General features: G+C 40.0%; 1 protein-coding gene and 2 gene segments (V, D, J or C); all 3 read left to right on the top strand.

Annotated features, from left to right (window-relative positions):
• The first annotated feature begins 291 nt into the window (after window positions 1-291).
• LOC114687290 lies at window positions 292-855 on the top strand. The segment is given in 2 exon segments: window positions 292-377; window positions 500-855. Coding segments are annotated over 2 exon segments (405 nt in total).
• A 1,367-nt stretch (window positions 856-2,222) lies between these two features.
• Window positions 2,223-8,701, top strand: LOC114687289. The segment is given in 3 exon segments: window positions 2,223-2,381; window positions 2,504-2,815; window positions 8,499-8,701. Coding segments are annotated over 3 exon segments (609 nt in total).
• Window positions 8,702-12,407: 3,706 nt separating this feature from the next.
• Window positions 12,408-12,834, top strand: LOC114687319 (60S ribosomal protein L36a-like). Its single transcript, XM_028861988.2, has one exon. The coding sequence runs from the start codon at window positions 12,457-12,459 to the stop codon at window positions 12,772-12,774; it is 318 nt and encodes a 105-aa protein (XP_028717821.1). The 5' UTR covers window positions 12,408-12,456; the 3' UTR covers window positions 12,775-12,834.
• The last annotated feature ends 85 nt before the right edge of the window (window positions 12,835-12,919 follow it).

The following is a 12,919-nucleotide window of genomic DNA, read 5'->3' as shown; positions in this document are numbered from 1 at the left end:
CAATTCTTGCTCATATAAATCATCTTCTTTCTCGCTAATTGGACTCCCGGAGCTCCACCCGGGGCCTAGCCGTGGATCTCTGTATCCAGTTCCCTCAGTCATTGGATGGGGTTTCTAGCACGACAATTAGGGTGTTTGGCCATCCTATCACCAGTGAAACTTTAACAAACTGTATTTACTGATTAAAGAAAGGCTCTTTTGGTAGCATAAACTGCTTTGGTGGTAACACAAAGCAGTAACAGAAGGACTGTCTACCAAAGGATGATGTCACAGGAAGTTTAGTGATGAAGCATGAATACACCACATTCTCTGCTGCTCCAGTGTGGCCATGGGTGCATGGCTCATCTGCTCGGTAGCACTTTGCCTCCTTCGGGCAGGTGAGACCTAAGCTCATAAGATGAACTCTTGTTTACAGTTCACCAGCAACAGACCTGAATAATTTTCCTTGTTAGGGTTGATGCTAGCCTATTTTCATATGTTCTGTTTTATTTTCTTCTAGGCTTTTTTGATGCTGCAGTTACTCAGACTCCAAGACATCTGATCAAAATGAAAGGAAAGAAAGCAAAGATGACATGTATCCCTGAAAAGGGGCACACTGCTGTTTATTGGTACCAACAGAGGCAGAACAAAGAGTTACAGTTCCTGATTTACTTTCAGAACCAACAGCCTCTTGATCAAATAGACATGGTCAAGGAGAGATTCTCAGCTGAGTGTCACTCAAATTCATCCTGCAACCTGGAAATCAAAACTTCGGACGTGGGAGACTCTGCACTGTACTTCTGTGCCAGCAGTCAGTCCACAGTGCTGAAATGTTCATTTCCCTCAGTTCACAAACCCACCATGATGCGAACTTAAGAAGCAGGTGATGCTCTGGGCTGGAAGGAAGGAAGAGAAATTAACCGAAGCCTGTGAACAGACTTAACAGAATTCATACAGGATCAAGAGAGTTCAGAAGAGAGAGTTCACAAACAGCATGTTCACACCAAGTCAGGGATGGCTGCCCTTCAAGTTGCATTTCTCTCCTCATTTTGTCTGCTCTGTTCTTCTGACCCTGCACACTTCATTCCTGTGGTCTTCATGGGCAGAATCAGGTGATTACCAAGATCATAAAGTTGGTTGGCATCATTTTGCCACACTGATAAGTCTAGTTACTCCTGAGCCTATATTAAAATCATAAGAGGAAATGGGTTTGTAATGATTTAGTCATGTTTTTTTTTTTTCCTGGTGAACATTCGGCTCTACCCACATATGGAGTATCTTCAGATCATATAATACAATGTTGCTGCTTGGATTTCCCCGAGCTTAACTTGAATAAAATACTTCAGGTTTCTGTGTGCTTGTGTAGTCTGCCCCTTCTAAATGAAAGAAAATATTCAAAATCTACTTCTTTTCCAGAAAAGAAATAAACTACCCACAGCTCCCTTCCAGCATTGAAACCCTTATACATAACACATTATAACTTCATAGTACTACATGTCCTGGCATTTGAGTTCTGGAACCACAGGGATATCCATGACTGATGTATGTTCTAGTTCCCCAGGGAAGCACACAACCCTTCTCCCGTCCTTATCTTTCCCACTGGTGTTATCCAGTGACCAGATCAAGCCACTTTTAGCACTGACAGTGGCTTTACTGTATTCCACAACCCCTCTTGCTCTAGCCAAGACAGCATCAGTTTTATGATAATGGTGCAGACAGACACTTAAGAACAAATAAATAATGTCAATAATTTAATAGGAAACAGTAATGGGAGAGATTTTGGTGCGTTAATATATACAGAGGTGTACCTGTATATATACAGAAAGCTACCACGGTGATTCGAGCCTGTAATCACAATAATCGGGTGGTTGAGAGAGAGAATCACTAATGTATTAAGAAAATAGAAAGGAGACCTGGGAAGAAAAAGAGGTTCATTAGGAATGAAGTGGCAGGAATATAATCAACGTAATGTGTACACACATGCATATACGTATATAACGGTTATGTATGTAATGAGTTGTCAAAGAGTAAAACACAAACACATAGTGTAAGCATTATCTGGCAGTAGTATATTTTAATCCTGATATTCCTGTAATTTGATGACTTCATTGAATGGGAATGTAGTGTTAATAAATGGGAGTTTATGTTAATAAAATACACATAAACTGTTTTTGCATGATTAGTCAATGGGTTATGTTTATCAAGGTGAGGAAAAGCTTTTCTTCTGATACTAAGAACTTCCTCAGTGGTAGCATGAAGCAATAACAGAGTTGAGTCTACAGACAATCACGTCACAGGAAGGTTGCAGATGGACCGTGAAGACAGTGCACCCTCTTCCTCCCGTAGTGTGGCCATGGGTGCAAGGCTGCTCTTCTGTGTAGCAGTTTGTCTCCTTGAGGCTGGTGAGTACTGAGTTAAAAAAAAAAAAAAGCCCTGTCCTCACACTCCAAACTACAGACCTGAACCTCTTTTCTCATCAGAGTTCCTCCTGGCTGTTCTCATTTTCTATCTCCTCCTCTTCCAGGATCTTTTGATGCCAAAGTAACTCAGACTCCAGGATATCTGGTCAAGGAGAAAGGACAGAAAGCAAATATGAGCTGCACCCCTGAAAAAGGACATACTGCCTTTTTCTGGTATCAACAGAACGAAAAAAGAGAACTTAAATTTTTGATTAACTTTCGAAATGAAGAAATTATTGATCAAACAGACTTGGTCAAGAAGCGATTCTTAGCTAAGTGCCGCTCAAACTCACACTGCAGCCTGGAAATCCAGTCCTCAGAGGCAGGAGACTCAGCACTATACCTCTGTGCCAGCAGTGAATACACAGCGCTGAAATGTGCGTTCCCCTCAGTGCACAAACCCCCTGGTGGACAGACCTCAGGAAGTGTGTGAAGCCAGACTCTAGAAAAAAGTAACAGAAATTTACCAGCTCTGGTACTAAATGCAGCAGATTTCACACAAGGCTAAAGGGTGTTCAGAGGCACAGGAGCAACAGCCTGACATCTGTGAAACAGACCTCTAGGACAGGTCTGAGAGAGCTGCTCTTCTTACCACATTATTCTCCTGTATTTCCTGCCTCATGTTTGTCTGTACCACCTGCCACCACTCTCCTTTCACACAGTGCTCATGGCTAGAATAAGATATTCACTGAAGATCACAACTTCCCTTGGCATCCTATTATGCCTTTGATGTTGCTTAGAATCACTTTTTATTTTTGAATATGTATTTGAGGTTTAGGCTTTTAGAAAGAAAAAAAAAGTTAAGCGTGTGTGTGTGTGTGTGTGTGTGTGTGTGTGTGTGTGTGTGTGTCTGTGTGTACAAATGCACACATGTGCACATTTGAGTGCAGATGCCCATGGAGTCCAGAAGAGGGGGTCATATCTCCTAGAGCTTGAGTTACAGACAGCTCTGAGCCTCCTGATGTGAGTGCGGGGCTCTAAATTCATGTCCTCTCCTGAAGCCAGATGCCCTTAACTGCTGATCATCTCTTGATTCTCCTAACTTTGTGTTTATATTTCAAGAGAAAGAAACAAGTTTTGATGGTGTAGTCATTGTCGTCTTGAGGAGAACCCAGCTCTAGCACATCTGTTTGTGCTGGAAGTCATGTAGATGTTAGCTTATTATGGATGCAGTCCTGGCACTCCATCTCTCTTGTAAGTCTAAAGTGAGCAAAGCTCTGCTTCTGTGAGTTGTGCAGTCTCTCTCTTCTCATGACCCATAGCATCCTGTGACCTCCTCTGGAAAAGAAAACACATTTTCTCCAGTTTTCTGCCAGCATTGAAAACACTCACGTGGAGCAATTCATGCAGGTACCATGTGCCTTTATAATCACATTATTGTATTGCATTCCCAGAATCATGATTGTTGATACTTGGAGGGCTACTTTATTTACTTTGTTTTCTTTTATTTATTGGTGTGGCACCAGAGAGTGCTTGAAAATTACTGTATAATTTAAAATATCACTTTAAAGTACATCAGGGTCCCCCTTTCGCCTCATATCTCCTCATGAAATTATGTAGTTATCTAAATCAAGCCAGTTTTGCACTGTCTGTATATTAAGGGATACCAGCCTTTTGCCCTTCCCCGAGACATGACTGGTTTTATCATAAAATGCAGGTGAGAACTTAAGAAGCAATAAATAAAATCAAGTTTTTAATAGAAAAAAATGTACAAATAAAGAAAAAAGAATGAAGTATGGTGTCCAAAGCCTGTAATCCCTGTAATGGCATGTGGAGGACAGATCACAATCTAAAGTCTAGTATGGCTGACAGAAAGAGAGAGAGAGAGAGAGAGAGAGAGAGAGAGAGAGAGAGAGAGAGAGAGAAAGAGAAAGGAGAGAGAGAACAAAGAGTATCACCAATGAAGACTTTGTTAGCAGTATACTGTTTTATTTTTATATTTGTTGTATTCTTAAAATATGAATTATTATACATTTTAGAAGTCAACAAAGTATTTTTGCAAAGTATACTATATGCAGCTATATATGCCAACTTCATGTTAATGATCAGCTACATGACAATTATGAATCTGTTGGGAGCACATCACAGGAAAGCTACTAATAAGGTGTGAGACCCTCAACCTTTTCTCAGCTCTAAGGCATCATAGCTGCAAGGCTTAGCTGCTGCACAACCCGCTGTGTCCTGGGAGCAGGTGATTGTCCTGAGATTGCTAACTATCCATCCATGAATTTCTTTGCCATTATCCTTTTTTGGTTTGCATTCTCTCTACTGTTTTCTTCCCTTCCAGGTTGTTTTGACGCCAAAGTTATGCAGATTCCAACTCACCTGGCCCAGAGGAGAGAAAAGAGAGAAAAGATGAGCTATAGTCCTGAAAAAAGGACATTTTACTGTTTTCTAGTATCAGCAGGACCAGAACAAAGAATATCAGTTATTGGTGTACTTAGAGAATCAAGACATTCTTCAACAAACAGACATGGTTAATGAGTGATTGTTAGCTGGATGTCCCCCAGACTCACCCTGTAGCTTGCAAACACAGTGCTCAGAAGCAATGGACTCCACGCTGTATTCTGTGCCAGCATTTGGTCCAGAGAACTGAAACGTGCGTTCTCCTTTGTGCACAAACACTATGTGGAGTCAACTCAGGAAGCAGGTGATGCTCCTGATTGGAAGGAAGTAACAGAAATTAACTGGAGTTAATAAAAGGGGCTGAGAGTTTGGTTTCACACAAGTCTGAGAAGTCAAGGACTGATAGGCTGAGAATTTTGAAATAGTTCTTACCCCACACTCAGGATCTGGTCTAGGATAGTTGTTTTCATATCACAATTTTCTCCTTCCTTGTGTCCCTTATTATTTTACCTTTCTAACTACAAAATTTTCCTTTAATGCAATACTCATGGTGATGGTAAATTGTCATCAAGATCACAAATAAGCCACACACTACTCTGCCATGCTGATAAATATCAGGCTGTCCACAAAAAAAGAGACACGGAGACCAGTGAATGGAATAGAGCACCCAGAAATACATCCACCCATTTATAGCCTCCTGATCTTTGAAAAGACATGGCAAGTATGAACAGAAAAAGAGATGACCCTTTTAGTAAACAATGCTTAGAAAACTGAATATCACATGTAAACAAATGAAACAACCCATCTCTCTCTGCTCAAAACTCAATTCAAAATTAATCAAAGACCTCAATGTAAGACCAGGAATACTTAAAATACTAGAGGAAAAGAGAAATAAAACACTTCAAGATACAGACACAGGGAAGGCCTTTCTGAAAAGAATTCTAACAGCATAGGAAATAATCCCATGAATGTCATGGAATTTAGATTTTCTCACAGTAAAGGAAATAATCTCTAAAGAGAGAGCCTACATAACAGGAGAAAATCCTCTCTCCTGTGTATCTGAAGGAGATTTTTATTTATAATCTATGTAAAGTTTTGAAGGTTAAACATTGCCTCACATAAATTACCAAGTCAATAAATGCATAGAATACACATTTTCAAAAGAATAAATACAAATAGCTAATATAAATTGAAAAAGTGTTCAAAACCCTTCACCATCAGGGAAATGCAAACTAAAACCACATCGAGGTGTGATCAGATTGGCTATGGCCAAGAAGACAGATGTCAAGAGATACTTGCTGGTAAGGATGTGGGAGAAGAATCCTTTCATGTCACTGATGGGAACACAAACTGATATAGCCATACAATAATTGGTATGAACCCCACAGTTAAAACCAAAAGTATCATGATCCATTTACACCATACACCATGTGCATGAATCAGTTGGATTTAAACTAGCATGCCATAGAGATATTTGTGCACCTTTGTTTTTTTACTTCACTGTTCACAATGGCAAAATAGAGAAGTAGGTGGAGCTCCATCAATAGGTCAATGTGCTGCGTTTATACAGTAGAATTTTATTCATCTGTAAAGAATGAAAAAAAGTAAAGAAGAAAGAAATCATTATGGCAAGAAAAATTATCCAGGCTCAGAAAGAAAATATCAAATATCATGTTTTAACTTATAAACAGAAAAGTATCATGTATTCTCTCATACGCAGAATCTAGGATTAAAGTCTCTATAATGCATGAAAGCAGTAAAGGGACTGTGAGGGGGAGGAAAGAACCTAGAGTCCAGGAAAGCATGGGAGGGTACTGGAGTATGTGCAACAGGAAAGCAAGAGGGAGTGGAGAAAGGAGGGGGATGAGAAAAGGGAGGAAAGAAAACGACAGAGTAGTTTTTAAATACGTTTAATGATAGACATATATGAAAATGAAAAACTCATACTGAAACACTGATTTGTATACAAATTTTTTTCTAAAGATAAGCTTGTCTCTTTCTAAGTCTGGCTTAAAATCTCAAGAACACAAATGCTTCATCATAATCCAACTGTAACTTTCTCAGTGAGCTCCAAATTCTAGCCATGTGAATAAGACTTAAAATCACGTCAGTGTTACTCTATTGTGAATGAAATTCTGCCTCTTAGAGTTTCCATCTGAGCTCAGTAAGTGAAACACTTTTTTTTTTTTTTGCTCATGCTGTCTCTTCCTTCTAAATCATGTATAGTATCCCCTCAATATCCCCTTATTCCAGGAAAGAAACCAATTTTACTCCTGTCCCCTGCCAGCACTGAAACCCTTGAACAGAATGCTTCATGGAATGTTATAATCTCTTAATAGTATAGTATAGACAGAAACATGAGGGTCAAGATATGGGCTATCACAACATGTGTGTTTCATTTTATATAACTGAATATTAACAGAACACTACAAAATTGCTCTTTGTCTCCAGTTCCACCTAGAGGTGCACAAGCCTCTCCCATTCCTTCATCTTTTCCCCGACACTCTCCACTGACTGGATTGAGCCAGTCTATCAGTGACAGTAGGTTCAATATACTCCACAATGCCATCCTCTGTCCCAAGACATCACCAGTTTTAGGATAAAAAAAAACAAATGGTTTAAGAAATAATAAAGCCAACGATGTAATTAGAATAGAGAATGGAGAGAAAGTTAGAGATATATTAATGGAGAGAGAGAGAGAGAGAGAGAGAGAGAGAGAGAGAGAGAGAGAGAGAGAAATGGAATATTATTAAGAATAAGAAAGCAGGAAGGGGTCTTGTTGGGAAAAAGAAAGGGTTTTAATGTGAGAGGAAAAGGGGGAATAGGGTCACAATGGGAGAGAATATCATCATATCGCATTGTATATATGTAATAGAACAGGGAAAGAACAAAACAAAACAAAATCAATAAAGAACTTAAGCTTCCGAGGCTCCACCCTTTGCTGAGGAGCTACTGTTATGGCTGCCAGGTGAGGGAAAGTCTCTTTCCTTTGGTGGGTGGCCATTGAGAGGGTATCCATACCTTGGTGGATGACTTCATGCCCATACATGTACGGATCTCACTAACTGAGCTCAGTGATTATAATTAAATAATTAATGAAATTGGGAGGAATATGTGTTGGCAGGTCCTGGGGGATGTTGAAAGTGAAAGGGGGAAGACACATTGTCCACAAGCATAAAATTTTCAAAGTATAAATTAAAAATATTCTTTAAAAACAAATGGGTAAAAAGTAATTAAAAGAAAACATTAATGTAAGCATTACCTAGCAGTGATGAGATATTTCACCTCTAGTATTTGTTGATTTTAGGACTTCTCAATATATAGCTATACTGTTTATGTTAGGAAAATAGTTGTAAAATACTTTTCTGTGGATAAACCATCAACAAAATGTAGTTACTGAGTAGGGCAAGTTCTCTTTCTGTTACCATGAACATTTTGAGGATAACATGAAGCAGTAACATAACCATTGAGTCTGTCAAGGAAACATGCCGCAGGAAGATCGGTGACAAAACTGAACATATTTCATTCCTTCGATGCTCCAGTATGGCCATGGTGCATGGTCCCTCTGCTGGGTATCCTTTTTCTGCTGGGGACAGGCAAGACCTAAGCTTAAAGAAAACTTTCTGGTCCTGAAGTTGCTAGTCCAGAATCAACTTTATCTTTGTCAATATCCATACGAGGCTGTGTTCCACCTCTCATTTCTTTCTCTTGCAGGCTCTTTCGGTGCCAGTGTTGTCCAGACTCCAACAGGTCTTGTCCAAGAGAAAGGAGAAAAAAGCAAAGATGAGCTACAAAGTTCTGCAAAGGAGTACACTGCTGTTTATTGGTACCAACAAAGGCGGAACAAAGAGCCAAGTTTCTTGGTTTACTTTGAGAGTCAACAAGTTATTGAACAAATAGACTTGGTCAAAGAATGATTCTCAGTGGAGTGGCCCTGAAACTCACCCAGCCCCCTGGAAATCAAACCCTCTGAGGCAGAACTCAGTACTATACCTCTGCACCAGCGTCAGTCCACAGTGCACTCCCTCCAGTTCACAAACCCACCACGCAGGAAGCCACCTTAAGGAGCAGGTGACACACTGGGAAGGAAGTGCCAGAAATTAACTGGAGCCAGTGCAAGTCCCAGCAGGGGCTAGAGGGTGGTGAGAAGTGAAGGAATGGTGGCTGGGAGTGAAGCGTGGGAGGCTACTCTTCACATCCCATGTTTCTCTTTTGTCTGTCTCTTGACCACCCCCCTCCACTATCTTTCTTTTGTATCCAGTTTTTATGGTAGGAACTAAATGGTCACCAAAGACCATACATCACCATGGTGTCATTCTACCATGGAGATAAGCGTCAGTATGGATCTGTCTGAGTTAGAGTTTAAAAATCTCAAGAGAAAAAAGTGATATGTGCCAACTCAGCAATGGGTTTGTCAAGGGACACCCAATTCTGGCCACATGTCAAAGTATTTTAAAGTCGAATAATTGTTACTCTATCAGTGATTCAAATCTGCCACTTACATTTCATTCACCCCTGAGCTCAAAGTAAGTGGAACATTGTATTTTGTGTGTGTTTATCTAGTCCTTCCCTTCTAAATAATTCACATCATTATATTCTCTAATGTAACAATTTCAGCTTTGTGCCAACATTTAAAAACTTTGTGTAGACCTTGCCATACAGTGCTTCATATACTTTCACAACCATCTATAGTCCTGTATATCAACTCAGAATCATGATTTTTAAGAGATAGAGGATGTGTATTTATGTTATTTTATGTATTTTCCTAATCACTGGAGGGAGGGTCTTCTAAACTTCTAAAATTCCACTTGAAATTGTTTTAGACTTTCTCATTTTCCTTCCTATTTCATGAAATTATCCTGTGATAGAGACTGAGAGAGTCTAGCAGTGTCAGTAAACCATTCCATTCCAGATGCTCACTTTCTCTAAAGAGTCATTTAACTATAAAATGCAGATGAGAACTTAAGAAACAGTAAGTAAAATCAGATAGGTAGTGATAAAAGTAGCTTTTTAAGAGTTAGGATGATAAGGATGGAAGATGAGAAATTTGAGTCCAACCTAGGCTAAATAGAAAATCACACAGACACAGACACACAGACAGACACACAGACACACAGACACACACACACACAGACACACACACACACATACACATGAGAGAGAGAGAGAGAGAGAAAGAAAGAAAGAGAGAAGAGAATATGACCAAATGACTGATGATTATATTGTTAAGCAATGTTATGAAATTTTTATTTTGTTATTTGCTTTATAGCTCTTTACAGTTTGGATTTTTATGATGTCAGTATAAAATATGTATATTATCACCCAATCTATTTGATGGCTATCCTATTGACAGCATGAAGTAGTTCAGTAAATAACGAGACAATTATGAGTCTGCAAAGGGATCGTGTCACTGGGAGGCTGCTGCTGAGGAGAGAAAAAACCTCACCGTTTTCCTAACTGTACGCTTCCATGGGTGGTAGACTCCTGTACATGCACCAGTCTGTCTCCTGGAGGCAGGTAGGTCCTGAACACAGAAGGACAACCCTTGTCTGGAGACTGCCAACCATAGAGATAACCCTTTTTTGTCAGGATCCCTCCTGTGTTCACCACTTCTGTTTCCCCCTTTCCAGGTTCACTTGATGCAGACGTTCCTCAGACTCCAAGACATCTGGTCTAAGGGACAAGACAGAAAGAAAGATGAGCTGTAATCCTGAAAAAGGACACACTTTTTTTGCTGGTATCAACAGAAAGAACACAGAGTTAAATATGTTAATCAGTTTTCAGAGTCAACAAGTTTTGGAACAAATAGACTGGGTCAAGGAGGGAGTGTCCAGAGTGTCCCTCAAACTCCCCTGCAGACTGGAAATTCAGTCCTCTTGAGCAGGAGACTATGCCCTGTACCTCCAAACCAGCAGCCTGTCTACAGAGCTAAAATGTGCATTTTCCTCAGTGCGCAAACCAGTCCCAGACTCACCAGGAAGTAGGTGATAATGTGAGTTGGAAATGAATAACGGCAGCCAGTGTGAGCTATCGCCTGCTTCACAAAAACCCAGAGTATGTTCAGAAGTCAAGGACTGACAGACTAATAGCTTGAAAACAGCCGGTGTGGGAAGGCTGCTTTCCACACCACATATTTTTTTTCTTCTTTTGTCTGCAATGTGCTCTTCTCCATGCCCAGCATCTCTCTTCTTTCCTACAGTACTCACAGCAGGGATAAGACAGTGGCTAAAGATTACAGATTCTGTTGATATCATTTCACCAGCCTGATAAAGCTCAGACTGAGTCCTTCGCAGCCTGGATTTTAAATCTCTAAAGGCAGAGTCAATGTGTAATGATCTCACGGTGGACTTCTCAGGGAATATCCAACTCTGGTCACATTTGTATGTGTTTAAAGCCACAAAGAAGTTATTTGACTATGGATGCAACTCCCCCACGTAGATTTCCCCCTTAGATGCAAGGTGAGGGAAGCACTCCATGTTTCTCTGTGTGCACTCCTGTCCTGGTGCCTGGTTTTCCATATCCATTTCTTCCAGAAATGAAACCAATTACCTATCAATCTCCTGCCAACAGTAAAAACAGCTGTGCCAAAAATTTAATACAGTTCACCACATGCCTTTATAATCACTCTATATTATTACATTCCCAGAATTCTGGCTATTGATACTTTTTTTTTTTTTGGTCTTATGTATTTCTCCATGTATCACTAGATGTCTACTCAATATTACTGGCAGTGTTGAGTTACTATAATGCTTATCATATTATAAGGAACTCAATTTAAAATCGAGAACCCACATTGAAAAAAAAAAAAAAGCCAGACCCGGTGGTATATACTCACAGTCTCAGTGCTGGTGAGGTGAGGACAGGTGCACCTCGAGTACATGCTCTTTAGGCCTCTTAGCAGAATCAGTGAGCTCCTGATATAAGTGACACACTGTCTCGTTGCAACCTCCTTCCCCCTAAAAATAGTGGGGGTGCAAGACAGGTGTCGTGGTTTAGTATCTGAAGATGTTCCTTGCCACCAAGACTGAAAATCTAAGTTCCATTCCTGAAACCTTCATAGCAGGAGAAAAATGACTCTTGGAAGTTGGCCTCTGACTTTCTCACACATGCCATGGTGCATACATACCTCCAAGCCCAATACAAAATAAATATATAAATTCATGTAATTTAAAAATCTTTTTTAAAAATAAGATACAAGATTGAGAAAGATATTTGATATTGCCCTCTGCTCTGCACGTGCATGCATACTCACATGCATATGTACACATGAACACATACAAACATATATGTTTGTGTGTATATATATATATGCATATATACACACACAAACACACATACATATAAATAGTTACTGGGTATATTAGACTTCCTCCCTTATCCTTATAACTTTCCTTGACTTTATCCTGCAATCTAGATTGAGCCAGTTTAAGAAAGGCCATATATTAAGAGGTAACAATGTTTTGCTTTCTCCCAAGGCACCATTGTTTTGCAGATGATAACTTAAGAAATAATAAGTATGATAAAATTTGTGATCAGAAAAGTGATTTGGAAGCACAAATACTGAGATGAAAAAGAAGAACCTGGCCCTTTCCCATTCGGCTCGTGCAGTTGCAGCGGCGATCGCGGACACCGGGTCTCTCGTTTTCGTCACATAGACATCTCTACTGCAAAGATGGTCAACGTACCTAAAACCCGGAGGACTTTCTGTAAGAAATGTGTCAAGCAACAGCCTCACAAAGTGACCCAGTATAAGAAGGGCAAGGATTCCCTGTACGCCCAAGGAAAGCGGCGCTACGATCGGAAGCAGAGTGGTTACGGTGGGCAGACAAAGCCAATTTTCCGAAAGGCCAAAACCACAAAGAAGATTGTGCTCAGGCTTGAGTGTGTCGAGCTCAACTGCAGATCCAAGAGGATGCTAGCCATTAAGAGGTGCAAGCATTTTGAACTGAGAGGAGACAAGAAGAGAAAGGGCCAAGTGATCCAGTTCTAAAACTTGTGTTTTCTGAGAGGAAAATACTGAAGCAGTAGGAAAATTGTCTGTTAGAAAATAAAGTTATTGTTACTGATAAAAAAAGAAAAGAAAAGAAAAAGAAGAACCTGGCTACCATCACACATTCCTGCAATTCCAACAATCT

The sequence above is a fragment of the Peromyscus leucopus genome, chromosome 3 (genome assembly GCF_004664715.2).
Source record: "Peromyscus leucopus breed LL Stock chromosome 3, UCI_PerLeu_2.1, whole genome shotgun sequence".
In the NCBI taxonomy this organism is placed as follows: Eukaryota; Metazoa; Chordata; class Mammalia; order Rodentia; family Cricetidae; genus Peromyscus; species Peromyscus leucopus.
This window is presented reverse-complemented; position numbering and strand designations above follow the sequence as displayed.